The following is an 18932-nucleotide window of genomic DNA, read 5'->3' on the forward strand; positions in this document are numbered from 1 at the left end:
GAAATCGTAATTGCTGGATGTTCTCTCTTGGCTTTGATTTTGCTTTCAGAAACAGATTTTTCCCCCCCCCCAAAGACAAATCTAAAAAAGGGAGGATAGTCCTCCACAGGAAAAAACACACATAGCTTCATGCACTGGGCCCAAGAAATCCCTCACCACACACTGACACTTCTTGGCTGCCCATTTGCTCTAACATTTAAACTCGTTTGTTCTGATACAGCGACTGCTTCATTCCCAAACCCCCTTCCACAAGCCCCAAAGCAGTCCTCTGGAACTAGCCTCCTTTTGTGAAGACTGGACCCGATCCCTCCCCAGAAGAATGGAGGGAAGCATGTGGTGAGGGGTGGAGCAGGCGCAGCCACCTTGTTTCTCAAGGCCGTTCTTCACACCACTTACTTAAAGCCTGTGTAAAAGGAGCAGTCTTTGCACTTGAAGAGCTTCTTCCCACCATGCTTGTCCCTGTAATGGCGTCTGATGCTCTGGATGTAGCCAGAGGAGAATTCACAGAATTCGCAGTGCAGAACAGCCTCGGTTTTCTGCTCGGCACCCCCGGCGGCCCCGGAGAGAGGCACGGGGCTGACGCGGCTGTTGTTCCTCGCCAGCGCGGCGGACTGATAGTGGTTCAACTGCTGCTGAACATCTGGAGGTTCGGAGTAGGAGGAGTCTGTGGACAGACGGGGAAGAGGACACCGGACACAGAGAACACAGTGGAGCTTTGACCCCTGAGAACCCCCGACATTAGTCTGCAGTGTTTTTTCTTTTCTTTTCTTTCCTTTTTTTTTAAAAAGACGATGACTACAATCCACCTTTCATCTTCATTTACATCCAACCACACAGATCTGGGGAAAGGCAGGTAGGAAGGAAGTGTCTCTTCTTCTCATCTGACTTTGAGGGCTCACGGCATTTAAAAATAAAACTCTGAGGTGACAGGTTTCAAAGTGAAGGAAGAAAGTCAACTGTGGTCTAAAGGAAACGGCAGCGTGGTAACGGGCTGCCACAGAGCACCCACCCGTCCCCATAGGTGAGATAAATAAACGCACAGCAAGTACACAGGCACCATGGTGAGAAAGGAAAGTCGATGATGTCATATGTCCTCCTCTGCAGCCCAGAATTATTCAAGCCAACCCCCCACCCCAACCAAAAGGTCTTTAACGGAAATGCTCGAGCACATGGCACTCACAAATATAAAAATGTTTTATGCCTTCACAGTCAAGTGATTTAAAATTTAAAATATAAAGATCTAATAGTGTTCTCCTGGAATGGATGTTTAAAGCTTAGTCAGCATTAAGATGGAGATTTATTCATAAATCCCATTAAAATGAAATTCCAAATAAGTTTCCCTGAAAGGTATTTTCAAGTTTGCAATCCGGAGGAAAATGTCGGAAATGACAGCCATAAATCTTAACCCTGAGAAGCTCCAGTGGAGAAATGTGGTGGAGAAATCTGATCTAGATGGGAGGTGGGAAAAATCTCGGTTTCTTAAAAACTGAAAGAGAGGAGGGAAAGGTCTTGAACCTTTTCCCAACGTGCTGCTTTGAATGTTGAGGCTACGCTTTCGACAACATTGTCCTGTATAACCTACAGCTGCCTATGAATGACATGAACGGAGTCCTAAATACCCCTCAGATGAATTTCAGTGTAACTTTCCTTGAAAAGAAAACAAAGGGCTCTTTTTTAAAAGCCTTTCAAAAAGCAAGGGGGGAAGGGGTTAGAAACTGTACAAGCCTCCTCCTGATTTGACGGACACCTCATTTTCCAAAGCACGATTCCCCGAGGCAGGACACGGAGGAATTCTGTAAAACCCGTATTTGATGAAAACTAGTACCATCCATCCCGTTGGCCTCTTGGAGAAGAAAAACAAAAACCAGAGCAGCCTCCCTTATTGTGAGGCCGCCTCCTGTCTTCAAAATACTAAAATACCTTCCCTTCTTGTTCTCCTTCTCCCCCTCCTCAATTCGTATTCCTCAAGATGGAGAAAAAACCCCTTTGGAAATTGTAAACAAACCTGCCACACACACAAAAATAAAACAAAAGGAAACTTGAACAATACCTCTGAGCCTCCATGGGTTCATTACCAGGTGTAAACTGAAGACAAAGGAAGAAAGGAATGACACAACCGAATTCATTTTACTCAAGTCTTTTATCTTTGGTTTCTTTATTCCTCAACCCTAGCTGATGAACCCACTCAGGATCACAATAATGCAATTGTCAACTTCTCATTCTTCCTTTCAATAGCAGGTTTGTTTACCACCGCATGGATTGTTCAAGATGTTTTCTATTTAAGCTCTCAAGACTAGTTTCTGCTTAATGCAGGCACAAGGAAGCGCACGAGGAAGCGCAAGGTGTACTCCCCCTCTCTTGTTAACACAGGCCTGAGCCGTGGGCTGGGCACTTCTCTGCCAACCTCCTCCATGAGCCCCCGTCCTCCTGTTTGCTCTTTGCTCTGCAGGATTGGAATTCTGGGACCAACAAGGCCAAAGCCAAGTCCTATTGCTTGTGACCTCTCGGCCGCCCACAAATCTACCCAGAAACCAAAATGAACGTCCCAAGGAACGGTCCGTTTTTCCAAAAGTAGCTGCCAGCTCCCTCCAAGACTCGATACCCAACTCAGCGAGTCCTGAAGGCTAGCATGGAGGCTGGTGGTCACCTCAGACACAGGCCTCCGACAGTTTCGATTCCTTTATTATAGGAGCGTGAAGTCCATTGTTTCGACTCAAATCATAAGCCAGGTAAATTCATCTCCCTCTACCTTCCATCCACCCCAACTTCACACCTGCACTAATCTCTTAGGGAGACTCCCTCCAAGGGAAGGGAGTCTTCTTTGATTTAACACATTTGTCTTGTCTCTAGGGTCTATTGCATTTCATTCCATCCATCTCAAAAAACGAATTCTAAATTTTAACTTCAGTATATATATGTTACACGAAACTTGAGGAAACAGAAATGCAAGAAGTGGTGAGGGAAAGCATTCCAAGAAAGGGAGGCTCAGCGCCCTTCCTTCGTAAATGGCAATGCAAAAGGAACAGCCGTGTGTACCATGTTATGGATTCCTTTTTATTTTTCTCTGGTTAAAATCAGATGGACAGGTTTATTTACAAAGATAGGCAAATCCCACCACTTATGGTACATTTGTAATAATGCCCAGGTTACAACTTTTTGGGTCTTCTTAGAGCTTTACTTTCCTCTCCGGTGCCAAGACACACTATGTCTCTCATTCTCTCTCACTTGGGAGTTTGTGAATAATGTACAATTTTAGCACTTTGGGCACTAAAGTGACAAAGACGTGAGCGCGTATGATTCCACCGATCTTAAAAAAGCCCATTTGCTAAACTACATAACATTCCAACTTGTTCACGAGACACAGCCTGAGGAACAGGAAAAGGGTCGTTTTTGTGCCCAGGTTAGAAAGGCAAGCAGATTGTTAGTAGTGAAGGGACACGTCACAGAGGTTCAAAAATCATCATGAAGACTATTTTCTTCATTCTGAGCTTACAGAAAGTGAAAAAACTCTGTTTCTGCCAGCCAGGTTTGTGGTCACTGAGATATACAGCATGGGAATGTAGGGGGAAACTGAACCCGAGGTGGTCACCCAGATCACATCTTTTTCAGTTAGATGGCCAGTAATCCTTATAGGGGAGACCAAAAACAGAGACCAGGCTGGTCCCTACGTTTCTAACCCAATGTTGACATATGCCTACCATCTAAAAGCTTAATTCTCTGATCCGTGACTTTATTTACATGCAAAGCTTTAGAAATTACATTATCAGGTACAGCTATAGCTGTAAGATGAATCCAAGTCATGGGTAGCTATCCATTTTGTCAATAGTCTATAAAAATATATTTTGTAAAATCAAGCTCAAACTCGAATTTTAGCACGGACGGTCACGGTGCTTATGGATGTGGGTTTGTAATTTACTGAAAAGCCAGCAATTAATTCTCACAACTACAGTGTGCAGTTAGGTTCTCATCCCAATTTTACCCATGAGGTAGCTGAGGCAGTTGTTACACGGCTAGTAAGAGGCAGAGGTTGGATTTCACCAAAGATTCATCAGATTCTAAAATCTGAGTCTTGCCCATCAGGTGTCTATACCCAATGGTGACCTGGGGTCCTGTTATACAAGTCAGAAGAATGAGAAAGAACATCTAAGTGGTGTCCATCAACAATAAATACATAGCAGAGAGCAGGGAGAAAAGGTGACAGAAAAATTGAAAGTCACGAAAATCATTTTAGAATAGAGAGAAATGAAAACGGAACAGATAGGGGATAACAGTGAATGGGATGTGAATGGGCCTTTCAGAGCATGTGGGGGGAAAAAAATAAAACAAGGTATGTGGGAATGAAAAAGAATATCCAAAATTTTAAGATGCTTTATAAAAACAAAAACACGGGATCACATAGGCGACAAGTCCACCAGTAGGCTGCGCAGGAGAACACAGCCGATAACCCAGCATCAGAAACCTGCCGGCCCAAATGTCACACTTGCACAGATGCCTGATAACCTGCCCTAAAATAATGCTGCTCTGAAATTCCTCAGGTGGGATTTGGCTGGGAAAAGAAAGGTACACGGCCCGGAGATGGGGGGCTGCTTTCCGGTGGCTCTTGGACAGGCTTTTGAACCAAGGAAAGGGCTGGGTTCCAGAGGAAACCTCCCAGCCCTCTTACTGAGTCATGTTCCTGAAGAAATGGAAGACCATCTTGTTAAAGTCTATCTCCCAGAATGCCACCAAACCCAGGGGACTATCACTTCAAGGGGCTTTTTTCTTTCTTCTCTAATCTCGAAAAATTAGCCAGCAGAGAAACAACTGTAAGAAATTTGATTTTATAAAGATGAATGACAAATACGTGAACTCTGGCAGTACAAAAAGCATGACAGAATGAAGCGTTCTGGAATATTCTGAGGCTACAAACATTTAGTTAACACCCTCTTAGTGCCAGCCTATGCGCGGGCTCTAGGGAGTCAAAGTCCAAGAAGACACCTTCTCAGAGCTGGGCTCAAGCAGGGGGGCGAGCAGAGCTGTTGTGACAACACAGGCCTTCTCACGTCTGGCAAACTTAACCCCACTGATGGCAAGGAGAACAAATGAAGAGTGAATACCAGGAGAATTTAACTGTTGCAAGATTAAGGGAGACCCAAAGAAGAGTAAGAATCAGTTGGGCAGTAAATTGTGGGTGCTGCAGAGGAGAACCCCCTTACGTACTGAGTGATCCAAAAGGGAAGCTGTACAGGGAGATCAATTCTCAATTTTCTGCAGCTCCACAGAGGATGTGAGTGAAAGTACAAAAGTGGCAGAAGGATCTTGGTGCAGCAACCACACTTAATTCTATCTCAGCTAAACTTTCGTGCAGACTTGGGGAGGCAGGCTCTTTTGGTCAGCGTGAACCAAGTATCAGGAGAAAATTAAAAGACAAAGGATCTTAGGCAAGCACATGAGGGGTGCCCAAGGGGGGCAAATACTTCAATTATATCCATTTGTTCAGCAAATACTTACCGAGCATCAACAGAAGACTCAGTTCTGGGCACAGGATTTGGTTCCTGCCCTCAAGCAGCTCACTGTCTCAGATGGACATGTAAAGAACTCATAATAATAAATGCAGAGAAATAAACATCTTGATAGACGCATCCACAAAGAGCTAAGTGGAGAAGAAGCAAAATCAGTACGTGGTGACTGATAGAATGTTGGAAGAAGAGAGACGGAGGAGAATGACAAAAGAAACTTTGAGTGCCCATTAATAACTAGTACTAGTCAGTGTGTTCATTAATGAAGTAACACTAGATATGAAGATGCTGGAATGTTCGACTCACCACACTTCCACCTTAAGTCTTAAATAGAAATGAAATAACTCCATTTATACCACAATGAGAAAAAGTCACTTAATTCCGACACGGAAAAGGAATGAAGATGAGAGGATGAGTCTGAATGGAAAAATATGTATGCCAGAGAGTAGGGTAGATCGCATAAGGGAGAATTTAAAATCTTCTAAAATAGCACAGAAAGTTCAAAATAATGCCTGAATTCTAATTTTCTTGAGAAACACAGGCGAGGTTGAATCTTTTGGGTTTTCCACAAAAAGTATCATATCATCTGCAGAGAGTGAAAGTTTGACTTCTTTGCCAATTCAGATGCCTTTTATTCCTTTTTGTTGTCTGACTGCTAAGGCTAGGACTTCTAGTACTATGTTGAATAGCAGTGGGAGTCAATCCCATTTACAAATGCACCCAAAACCATAAGATACCTAGGAATAAATTTAATGAAAGAGGCAAGGAAATCTGTACTCAGAAAATTATACAATACTTACAAAAGAAACTGAGGAATACACAAAGAAATGGAAAAACATTCCATGCTCATGGATTGGAAGAATAAATACTGTGAAAACGTCTATGATACCTAAAGCAATCTACACATTTAATGCAATCCCTAACAAAATACCATTGACTTTTTTCACAGAAATGGAACAAATAATCCTAAAATTTGTATGGAACCACAAAAGACCCTGAAGACCCAGGGGAGTGTTGAAAAAGAAAAAGCAAAGCCGGTGGCATCACCATTCTGGGCTTCAAGTCCTATTGCAAAGCTATAATCATCAAGACAGTATGGTACTGGCACAAAAACAGACACATAGATCAATGGAACAGAACAGAGAGCCCAGAAATAGACCTTCAACTTTATGGCCAACTAATCTTTGACTAAGCAGGAAAGATGTCCAATGGAAAAAAAAAGACAGTTTCTGCAACAAATGGTGTTGGGAGAACTGGATGGCCACATGCAGAAGAATGAAACTAGACCATTTCCTTACAACATACATAAAAATAGACTCAAAATGGAAGAAAGACCTAAATGTGAGAGAGGAATCCATCAAAATGCTTGAGGAGAACACAGGCAGCAACTTCTTTGACCTCAGATGCAGCAAATTCTTCTTAGACACATCACCAAAGGCAAGGGAAGCGAGGGCAAAAATGACTTTATCGAGATCAAAAGCTTTTGCACAGCAAAGGAAACAGTCAACAAAACCAAAAGACAACCAAGAGAATGGGAGAAGATATTTGCAAAAGACATACCCGATAAAGGGCTAGTATCCAAAATCTCTACAGATGATTATTAAACATATCAAACCCAACACCCAAAGAACAAATAATCCAATCAAGAAATGGGCGGAAGAGTGGTGCCTGGGTGCCTCAGTGGGTTAAAGCCTCTGCCTTCAGCTCAGGTCATGATCTCAGGGTCCTGGGATCGGGCCCCACGTCGGGCACTCTGCTCTACAGGGAGCCTGCTTCCTCCTCTCTCTCCCTCTCTGCCTGCCTCTCTGCCTACTGGTGATCTCTGCCTGTCAAATAAATAAATAAATAAAATCCTAAAGAAGAAAAAAAAAAAAAAAAGAAATGGGCAGAAGACACAAACAGACATTTCTGCAAAGATATCCAAATGGCCAAAAGACACATGAAAAAGTGCTCAACATCACTCGGCATCAGGGCATCAGAACCACAATGAGATACCACCTCGCACCAGTCAGAATGGCTAAAATTTACAAGTGTGGAAATGAGAGATGTTGGCCAGGATGCTGAGAAAGGGGAACCCTCCTACACTGTTGGTGGGAATGTAAGTTGGTGCAGCCACTCTGGAAAACAGTATGGAGGTTCCTCAAAAGGTTGAAAATAGAGCTACCCTATAACCACCAATCATACTACTAAGTATTTACCCCAAAGATACAAATGTATTGATCCAAAGTGGCACCTGCACCCCAGTGTTTACAGCAGCAATGTCCATAATAGCCCAACTATGGAAAGAGCCTAGATGTCCATTAACAGATGAATGGGTAAAGAAGATGTGGTATACATACACAATGGAATAGTATGCAGCCATCAAAAATGTAATCTTGCCTTTTGTAACAATATGAATGGAACTAGAGGGTATTACGCTAAGCAAAAGAAGTCAATCAGAGAAAGACAATTATCATATGATCTTGCTGATATGTGGAATTTGAGAAATAAGGCAGAGGTTCATAGGGGGAGAGAGGAAAAAATGAAATGGGACAAAACCAGAGAGACAAACCATAAGAGACTCTTAATCTCAGGAAACAAACTGAGGGTTGCCGGAGGGGAGGCGGGTGGGAGGGTGATGGTCACTGGGGAGGGCATGTGCTGTGGTGAGTGCTGTGAACTGTGTAAGACTGACGAATCACAGACTGTACCCCTGAAACAAATAATACATTCTATGTTAATGAAAATAAAGAAAAAATAAAATTAGTTACCCCTTTAAAAAAACTAAACAAACAGGCAATTTAGCAACTCAAGTCTGGTAGTAGAAGGAACCAGAAATAGAATATTACCTGTGAACAACTGAACTGCAACTACTGTAAATATCCAAAGTATGGGACCTCCAAAATGCTGGCAATACAGCTCACTATTTCCAGTCAAGAAATCATAGAAAACTGGAGAAGGGGACACTAACAACACCAAGAGAGCAGTTAAAGATCTACTTTAGTTAATAGTTGGGAAACTTCTGGAATGCCATGCAACTTCTATCATGCAACTGCTAATAAATGTGGGCAAAGGACAAAGAGACTCTATGTGTTTTCCCATCTGTGCTACTGACCCAGGTATCTGTGGGGACGAGAGAATCCTGCTGCCATGAGAAACTGAGCAAGCTCTGAGATGACGGAATCTTCCTCTAATGCTGAAAAAAATTGTCAGACTCTTTACCCCTGAGGCGCTGAAGACCGATCTCCTCTTTGCCCACACTTCTCCTTTTGCCCTTTTGTTCCTTTGCCCACGCGTCTGAACGTTAGTGAATGGCTCACCACTTCGTTCTAGTTTCAGCTGTCAGATTCTTCCTCCCAGCTGTCCTTGGCAGCAGCACCTGAGCCAAGTATACTGTCCCAGAGACCTGTGTCCCGCTCAGCTCCAACCACTTCCCTCTCTAGGCCTTCCCTTCGCATTGTTCATTTAGGCCCTCGTATCCTACATGGGCAGCTGCAACAGTCTCCAATCTGGTCTTCCTTCCTCAGATATCTGTTCCACTCCAGCCAGCAAGCACATCACAGACATGTTATCACTCACATGGTCATGACAGGATTATGCCACTGGGCCCAAGGGCGAGGTCTTGATTCCTGAGTGCGGAATGTAGAGCTCTTCAGTCTGGCCCCAGAGCAGGCGTTCAACCTCACTTCTAGCTTATTCTCAATTCCCAGTTGCACATTCTGCCTATTTCATCATTGGGAGTCCTTGACCAGGACCACCCAAGCACTCTTCCTCCTCTTTTTGCCTGACAAACACCTACCCATCCTTCAAAGTGCCGCTGAAATGTCGTCTACACTGTGATGACTTTTCCCAACAATCCAGATAGGACGCTGCTCTCCTCAGTGCTCTGTCAGCACAGACACACTGGGTTTCTCACCCTGATCTCATTACACCTCACCTTACACTAACACAGTCCCCTAAGCAATCTCCACCATCACATTTGGCCAGATCAATGCCTCTGACCCTAAAACACCTTGACCCAAGAAGACCGAAGGCAGCAGTGTCTGGACTAGCGCTGGGGGTTACCCTCCAGCAGGCCCATCCATCTCTGCTTCCAACAGTTGAGCTGATGTTAACAACAACCCACTGGATTAGCTCCCAAACTTCTCTGTACTTGTCCTATCTGCTACCGAGCTTGTCTGACGTCATTAATATGACCTAAAATGATGAAATATAGGCATAAGGTGTCATTTCTATGAAAGCTACTTTGAATGCTTTGGAAAGACTTGATAAAGTCAAGTTGCTAGAAACAATTTTTTTTATGTCAAATTATGTTTTGGCAAGACCAACTATAAAAGATTGAGAACATAAAAATCTAGAAGGATTATGCTCTAAGACTGTTTCACGACTGTCTAAATTACCACTCCACTTAAAAGAAGCGGACTCTGGAAGTGACACATGATACAACATGGATGCCTGTCTTTTATGCCATGGAGGAAATGGGGAACTTCAACTGAAGGACTCCAATACATACGCTTGGCCCTACATCTCAATAGTGGTGAATCAATCTATTTTGTAGGTGAAAATAAGATGCTTAAGACATTTTAAAAAGGATTCCCTGCATTTAGTAACTTTCAAATATAACTGAGAAGGTGAGTATTGATCACATCAAATAAGAGTTTCTACTACATCAGTCTATATATTCATTCCCAGTTTTCGATTAATTCAGAGAATATTTATTGAGAGGCTTCTACGTGCCAGGCACCTCAAAGCACTTGGGATACATCAGTAAGAAAAAACAAGGATCCTTGTGGAGCTTACATTTCAGATCAGCAGGAATAGTACCTCACATACTTTTATAGCCACAGAAACTCACAGTCCTTTCATTAAGAAAGGTACTTATGAAAAAAGGTATGTAGGAAAATGCTGCAGGATTGAATTTGTGTACAACTTTCTTAAATGTGGGCCTGTCTGCCTATCTGTCCATCTATCACCTATCATTTGAAGTTACAAAAACAATACACTGCCAAGATAATTCACAGACTCAAAAATTTTACTTATTTAATAACTTTTCTTAGGTGTTATCTGAATCCCTTTGAAACTCAACTCCCTCTGTTCCTCAAGATACCTGTTGTTTATTTCACACTATTAACACAGAGCAGAACCTGGCCTCCAGAAGAATACCACCAAATACAAATCATCAATGCAACTTTCCAAGCACTTCCTTTGAAGAGTCTCAAAAATGCTCTCTGTGGGCCATTCTAAAAGAAAATCGTATTAGAAACAAAGCTATGGAACACGAGACATTTCAACTCCTTCTGGATAGTATCTAAAGGGGAACATAAATCTCCAGAGGCAGCCACACTATTTTATTTCCTTCTTTTGATTGTGCCTTGAAAATCTCCAGGCCAAGGACCCCGGCGCCTCCCCATCTTCCTTCACCAGTGAAGCTCTCTGGCCTGGATGCACGACATTATGCTACAATGGCCAGGGGGACAATGGGCGCTGGATGACTATATATAGGAATTCTGGGCTTGGTTGTCATGGAGGCAAATGGAAAAACAAACGCCTAATCCTGAAAATAAGGCTGAGGCCAAACTTGAAGGAAACACACTTTGAAAACTTCCTGTCATTCTGATGAGTAAAAACAAAACCTTGAAATATGATCAGGGAATAGATGAAGAAAAAAAAAAAAAAAAGAAAGAAACAAAAAAATTAGTCTTCAAAATGACAAAAACAGAAAAAAAAAAAAAAAAGCCACCTTCTCTTTTGTGTCCCGTCCTATTTAAGTTCATTGAAAGGGTCTCACGATGGCCTGATTTTACATGAAGGTTCATGTTTTCTCTCTCTCTCTGTTGGGGGATCCAGGTTAAGTCTAACCTAAATCTGCTAAGACTTGCAGTTTGCCAGGCCCTATATTTGGGGGACAAAACCATTTGTTTCATTGGGGTTTCTTGCAAATGGCCTCATCATCCACTCAGTCAACAAAATTAGAACAAATCCTCTATTCATTTCTTTCTTTTGCTCTATGGGGTTCAATGAGTGGAAAGCCCTGTTGGTTCTACCGTCTTCTGTGATCTACTCACTACTCCACGGCCATGGTTCGGGCCCGTGGTTGCATGCGTTACCTTCCACTGCAAAATGTTCCTAATAGGTGTTCCGTTTTCAAGTTTCTTCTCCTCCTAAGATTCCTTTCTCTTCTAAAAGCAAACATGACCATCACCGTGTCTGACAGGAAAAGGTCCAAACTCTGCACTGTTGGGGCTCCCACCCTCCTGCACCTTCCCAGACTTATCCCCCGCAGAGCCATACTGCTCCCACACTGCTCCCCGCCAGCCACATGGAAGGTTCCTAACATTCGCTGTGTGCTTTCCTTCCACTGCATCATTCAGTCTTGCAATGCCTTTCTTCTACTTTTCAGCCTTCTCAACTTCTACCACCTTTCAAAACCCAACTTAGTTCAAATATGCCATCACGGTAAAGGTCTTCCTTGAACTTTCTCATTACAATTATTAAAATCCCTACTTGTGCTCATGGCAAGGCACTGAGATTAATTTATTTTACCTGTGCCAAACTAGGATCTCTTTGAAAAGAGGATATTCAACCCAGCTTTTGTATCAACATGGATGGGACCAGAGATTATGCTGAGTGAAATAAGTCAAGCAGAGAGTGTCAATTATCATATGGTTTCACTTACTTGTGGAGCATAAGGAATAGCATGGAGGACATTGGGAGAAGGAGAGGAAAAACTGAGTTGGGGGTCTCTTTTGATTATCTGGAGAATGGCCTGGAATATTTGAGAGTTTGGATGGCATGAAATTCATCATCCATGGCCATCCTAAGAAGCCAAAGGCATCACTTCTGCTTTTGACCCTAATCAACTATGAAGTCTAAACTTTGAAATGGATGGCATCAGGCTACCTGGAAGTACTTCCGTTGATTCCATATGCAACTCTCTCCTCTTCTTTGTACCCAGTGGGTATCCAGTGGGAGGTGCAGAGGTTCGTAAAATGCACAGGTGTAACCAGCAGCACGTATTTTAACGCACCGTGACTTCCCTACAGTCAACTTCTACGGCCATGAAAACGGAGCCCGTTTCATGAGAAGGCATTCATGGGTTCCCTGCCCACATTTATCACTACGTGAGAAGGCATTCATGGGTTCCCTGCCCACATTTATCACTACGTTTCCACCATACAAACAGTTTTACCAATTTTTCTCGATCGGGAACACGCTCTCATCCCAGGGATGTAGCATACAGAGGAGGCACTTTGCGAAGAGACTGCTGGAGGTTTGGCAAAGTGGAGAGGAGAGGGCCTCCGGTTCCCCAGCCAGTCCATGGAGAAACAGGAAGAGAACCTGGGGCTCCTGTGCGCCCCAGTTTCAAAAATATGTTCCTTTTCTGCCACAGTCATTAGCAAACATCCTAGGTGTTCCTTCTGCACGAAACATTATTTGTAACTCAAAGTGTGTGTTCTTAAAAAGTCTTCTCGAAGCAGGCGGGAAACTTGTTGGGAAACGAATAAATGTATGGTAAAGGAGCCTTTTTCTAATTCTTTTTTTTTTTTTTTTTTTTGAGGTGGGGGAGGAAACTCTGGGTGGCATCTGCCATTGTTAATTGAGAAGCTCTTACAATGCCAAATGCAAAATTCACCTGTGACTCTTTTGAATTGTGTGATGAGGAAGTAATGTTTCCTGCTGCTCGTTTAGATCCTATAGATGTCTTTACCACACTGAAAATCCAACGCAAAACTTGGAGTACAAAAGCCTCTTTATATCAGTGACTTGGCCTCAACCGCAGAAAGCCTGCGTCAACTTCACATGGAATGGAGAGCTCACGGGCCGTGGGCAAGGCCACTGAGCTTCCTCCTCAAGACCTGACTGGAGGGAAGATGCCTACTGACTTCAAGGAGTTGGTCACAATGGATGGCTTGCTATGAACAGTGCAGTCAGCCCGGGCAGGGAACAATTATAGCGATTTCTTCAAAGATTAGATAATCAGGAGAAAAGAACACATCTGAGTATAAGCATATATATTTAGATCCGTGTAGAGCGCTAAGTGATGATATGGAAATCAGGTGAGAAAGGCAATGGTTTATCAAGAATAGAACAAGCAGCCACACTTCAAAGCATAGTTTTTTCTAAAACTGTCGCCCAGCAGCAGGAGTCTCCTAACCAACAAACCCAGTGGGTTTCTTACCGTTTTTCCTTTTCTTTTTCCCTATTCCCATGCCGTGGAAGAAAATCCTGGCGTTGGGTGAAGCTACATTTTTTTAATCACCATTAAAGCAGTAGGTTCCTCCCTTCAGACAGACAGCTCTTCTGCCTGCTCTAAACTCGCCTGCTCGGTGGGGCTGGGCTCAGGTGTCGGGCAGGAGCCTTCAAGAAGGCAAAGGGACAGGTGGTGAGATCCAGGGTCACCTTCTACTGTCTCCACCAGCTCTCTGGCTAGCATCTGTGTCAAGGGCTTCTTACAAGGCCTCTTGCTGATCTTCACCATGACCTTATGAAATGGGAAAAGTAAGGGAGTAACTGGAAAAGAGGCAACCTCTCATCTACCCAGAGGTGCATCGAGGCCCCGTGGGAATCCTGCGGAGACAGGTAGTTAGGCAGACCTCTACTTCCTCACATGTAAAACAGGGACTGTGACACTGGCAAACATCACGGTGTGTGCGGTGCCACGCAGAGGAGTCCGGCGTGGGAAGCATAGCAACTGGTGCACAAAGCAGTACTTTAAGGTCTCTGTTCCACAGCTATTAAAGTTGGCATCCCATAATCTTTTTTTTTTTTTTTAAGATTTTATTTATTTATTTGACAGAGAGAGATCACGAGTAGGCAGAGAGGCAGGCAGAGAGAGAGAGAGAGAGGAAAGCAGGCTCTCCGCTCAGCAGAGAGCCCGATGCGGGACTCGATCCCAGGATCCTGGGATCATGACCCGAGCCGAAGGCAGCGGCTCAACCCACCGAGCCACCCAGGCGCCCGGCATCCCATAATCTTGTACTGAATTATAAATCGCCTTTTAGTGTGTATGGAGGGTCTCTATCCATGCAAGAATTGGTCTCCTAGGTGGGACTGCAGGATGGAGCGGGGCGGGTGTCTCTCCACTGATCTAAACAGATGTAGCAAACATTCGTCCCGGCTCCAGGTACGTGGCAGGAGCTCGGCAGCTAGCTTTTCACTGACTGATTCTGGGCAGAGCCAAGGGCACTGCTACGGCTGGCAACGACCCACCAGCTTATTTGGAAGGTGGAGATGGCTGCGGCGGGGAGGGGAGCAATCGCGGGGCTTGGATTCGGCTCAAAGGCAGGGCTTGACCTGAATAACACCACAGACTCCATGATTCGCCCCGTTTTGTCAGATCACAATGCACACAGCATGGTCACAAATCACCTTGCTGCAAAAAGAGTTGTCAGAGCGAATTTCATTTCCAAACTTTAGACACTTTTCTGGCAAGCCTTCTGGGGTTGACTTCCTTTCAAAAATTTTTTTTCTTTTCCAAGCTCACCTCAAGCTTTGAGCAAGGTCCTTTGGTACCTGATTTATAGGTGTGGCAATCAGCCTCATGATCACTGATGGTCTCTCCAACCATCCCAGCTGATGCCACAGCCCCTGTCCTTCCCTCCCTCCCTTTCCCTTGTTCCCCTCTGCACAGCGCTTCTTGCCACCTGATCTATCGTAGATTATCTGGTTTTCCCTACTAGCTGTGAGGGAGTTTGTCTCAAATTTCTCAGCTTGTATGGATTTTGGGGATTTAATTTCATGACTAATGAGGGCATCTAAGCTTGCTTGGGAACCTGTGGCTTGGCTGAGCCTGGAGTGTTTGGCCAGTACTCAAAAGGAGAAGCCTAAGGGCTGGTGCCAGGAAGCAGGCCTATCATCAGCGGGATTCTCAGCCTTTCGAGTGCCGTGGCCAGTGTATGGCACCATGAACACCGACACTTCTAGATTCAGGCACTCTAATCACTTGTTTAAGTGCCCACAGAATGCAAGGTCATCTGACATACTCTGGGGACCCAAACATAAAATGATGGCCTTTGCCTTCAAGAAGCCAATGGTCTTGGTGCAAAGAGAGAGCGGAACAAAATAGATCAGTGCTGAGTCACTAAACAGAGCTCAAGGACCTGGAAGGAGCACACGGGAGGCCTCTCAGCCAGAGAGGAAGGTTTCTGGAGGAAACAAGACTCAAGTTTTCAAGGAGGAGTCGGAATTAGCCAAGTGAATGGAGTAACGAGGAGGAAGGTGCATAAGCAGAGAAGGGTGTTCCGAGAAGGGAGAGCAGGGCCTGCAGTGTGAGAGAGCAGGCGCCCGGGGAAGGCAGGGTTCTTGGCGTGGCTGTGCACAGTACGAAGCCAGAACAAGGCACGAGGAATGACCCCACAGGGAAATGTGGGGCCCAGAAAACAACTTTCATGCTGAGCTTGCAATTTATTCTGAAGGCAAAGGAGGTGGTCCCTGGAGGGTTTTAAGCAGGAAGGAGGTGAGATAGAGGCTTCATATTTTTACCTTTTCTGTGTCTCTAATTTGTACCTACAGTCCTTGACCAATGACTTCAGACGGGGAAGGTGCCTTGGGGAAAATGCCTTCCCACTGTGGGAAAAACCAACTGGTGGCACGTTTGTTTTTAACCTAAGGTAGATCAGCGGCAGCCTGTGAGTCCACAGACTTCATTCTGGTAAGTAGAAAACAACTTATTGTACCTTTTCTGCTCTGGATTTTACTAGCAGGTTGCGAGTGTTCATCTGAAATTTAGTTCCTACTATTTCTACACGTACATCTGGAGTAGATTATGGCCCTGCTGATGGGAAGGAAGGACAGAAACCCAACAGGCTACCTTACTGGCAACCTACCAGCCCTTCATGTGGAAAAACGTAACAAGGAGGCATGGGACACTGAGTGGTACGTCCACATTCTGGCAAAGACAAGAAACGAATTGGTGTCAGCCAAAACCCTGTGGTCTGTGTTCCCAACACAGGGCCTCTGCAACATCCAAAATGTGTCTAGATCTGTATTTTACTCCTCAGTTTTAATAGCCATGTGTCAAGCCAAGGACACGATACACATTTTCTTGCATTCATTTAGACTCAATGGTCAGAATATTATTTTGTAAAGCGACCCAATATTCTTCTGGACTTGTTAACTTTATATAAATGGTTTGTTTATTCATAACAAATAGAACTACTATATGTTGGGTCTTTGATGGATACAAGGATCATCAAATCTCTTATTTCAAGAGCTTTTGGGTTGTTAGGGGAGATTACAACAGCACACACTGCAAAAGAGAGAGCCCCCAAAGAAAAGAGCAAATGCTCAAGGGCACTTCGATTTGTTGTTACCAGAATGGCTGGAACACAACTGGGGCTTTATAGTGAGAAAAAAATTTAAATCTAGGTTTGCTGCTTTTAACTATTTAATAGCTATTCTAGGACACAACTTTCATTTCCCATCTATGGGACAACTAATCTCAAAAGAAAGTAACCCTATGCCAGATGTTTAGAATACAAAGATGAGCAGGACAAAAACCCGGTCTCTAATGAGCTCTTTTTCTGGTAATATTACAGAGCTGGCAGAATGGACCACCATGTCCCCAGGGGAGGCAGGCCATAGCACCAGAGGATTTCAGAGAAGACATCATGAGAAGCATCATGAAAGAAGGAATTTGCACATAGCTCTGAAGGACAAGTAGGGTGTGGACACGTGGGAATGGAAGCCAGGAGGGCAGCTGGGGAGGGGCATGGAGAATGCTGAGGGTAGGAATTTTTTTTAAACAGGCTACGTAGAGTGGTTAAAGACTTTGGAGTAGGAGAATAATGCCACTCAACCGTGCATGGCGTGGATGAAGGGAAGAGTTGGCAGGTGGAGGGGGTATGGGAATGGCTCCTGGGTAAGAGAATGTGTGGGAAGGAGGGGAAGGTGGGGGAAGGGGGGATTGTGAGAGGACATCAGGAGACAGGAGACAACAGGACTTTGTGGGCAGCCACGCAGCTGACGGACTGTGGCCCAAGACCTGAAGACGTAGACGAGTTTGGCTGGCTACCATGAGGGCTGGTCAACAGCCAAGAAGGTAAGGCGTTCCCTTTCAGAACCTGTGAGGTAGGGGCGGCTTGTTGGTCTAGGGGTATGATTCTCGCTTTGGGTGCCAGAACCTCTGAGGTGAAGGATGCATGAGATCCCCAGAGAGAGAAGGTGAGAAGCAGACAGAAAAGAAGGTCTGGAGCTGGACCTGAAAGGTGAGGGCTGGAGGCTGAGATTCTGGCAGCATCATTTAAACAGTGAGTTGATTCCATGTGTTTGTGAAGGGGGACCTCTGAGGACCAGACCAAGAGGGCGGAAGACCTGCCCAAGGTCTGTGTGTGGGCAGCGGGAGCAAGAGCGGTGACGAGAGAGTAAAGACAAGGTACTACCCTGAGGGCAGAGGAGAGCCTGAAAGAGACAGCAGGTCCCAAACGATAGGAGGAGAATTCCCCTGGGAGGAAAGTCAGCAGTTTTAAATGCCACGGCCAAAAAAAGAAGGGTGAGGCAGGAGCCGCGGCCATGGACTTGTTTGTCTGGAGTCGTCGTCAACCCTGGTGCAAGCCATTCCATTACTGTGCTGGGGGCCAGAGTCACAGTGCCTGGGATGCCAGACAGGGAGAGGGAGGAGAAGGAGGCGGTGGCAGGTGTGAACAAGGAAGGACTGACTCCTTCCCAGAGAAAATGTCACTGGAGTTAGCAGATAAGAGGTCTCTTCGGGAGAGTGGTTTCAATGAGAGGCTGAAGGCAGAACGTGGATTCCAGCCATTTAAGAAAAGAAGTGGCGAGGGAGTGTAAGTTGGGCATACTGGTTCTTTCAAGAAGATCTGGAGGCTAAGACAACTGCAGAATCAAAATGCTAAAGGTCATACCCAAGAATGGTTTCAATATTTAAAACACAGAGCCCTTTCCTGGGGCTCCAAGAGCTCCCCTATTTCAGATTTTCCAAGGGAAACATAATACATCTAAGAACTGAGGTTTAGGAAAATGGCGTGACATACGGGACAGGGCTTTGGAGGCAGGTGGACATGCATCCTAATCCCAAATCTGCCAGAAGTGACTATGACTGTTCTTAAGCCTTTTTTTTCCTTCTGCAAACAGGAGGAAGCTAGTTATGGAAGTTCGTCTTGTGGGATTGCTGGGTGGATGAAATGAAACGAGATGACGTTTGTCAAACACTCAGTAAACATTCAGTAAATGATAGTTACCATTAATTAAAGATATGTATTGATTAGGGCCAGTAATAACAATACTACTGATGTCTGACACGGGACTTATCAGTGCGTTTCACCTGCCCATCAGGGTATCCACTGCTAAGGACTTCGTTGTGTGGATGGTTTCAATTAAGCTCCAAAGTTTAAATAAAATTAGATCAACAGGGCTCCACATTAAACACCATGTTCCAAACACTGAATTATTTTAGACTCTCAAGAAACAGCTCCTGATGTGAAGAGATTTCTTTCAGCT

The 18932-nt window shown here is 44.6% G+C and overlaps 1 protein-coding gene across 10 annotated transcripts in view; it reads right to left on the reverse strand.

Moving 5' to 3' along the window:
- The window catches only part of ZNF462 (zinc finger protein 462), a 139388-nt gene that overhangs the window by 33993 nt on the left and 86463 nt on the right, over positions 1 to 18932 (reverse strand). For all 10 annotated transcript variants that reach the window (XR_006386385.1, XR_006386386.1, XM_044265199.1 and 7 more), the window contains exon 8: positions 397 to 664. Coding sequence is in view for 8 of the 10 variants with exons in the window: in XM_044265199.1 (XP_044121134.1) it covers positions 397 to 664 (268 nt within the window). In the remaining 2 variants the exon portion in view is untranslated. The remainder of the gene's footprint in view (positions 1 to 396; positions 665 to 18932) is intronic.

This window comes from Neovison vison, chromosome 9 (assembly GCF_020171115.1).
Source record: "Neovison vison isolate M4711 chromosome 9, ASM_NN_V1, whole genome shotgun sequence".
NCBI classification, from domain to species: domain Eukaryota; kingdom Metazoa; phylum Chordata; class Mammalia; order Carnivora; family Mustelidae; genus Neogale; species Neogale vison.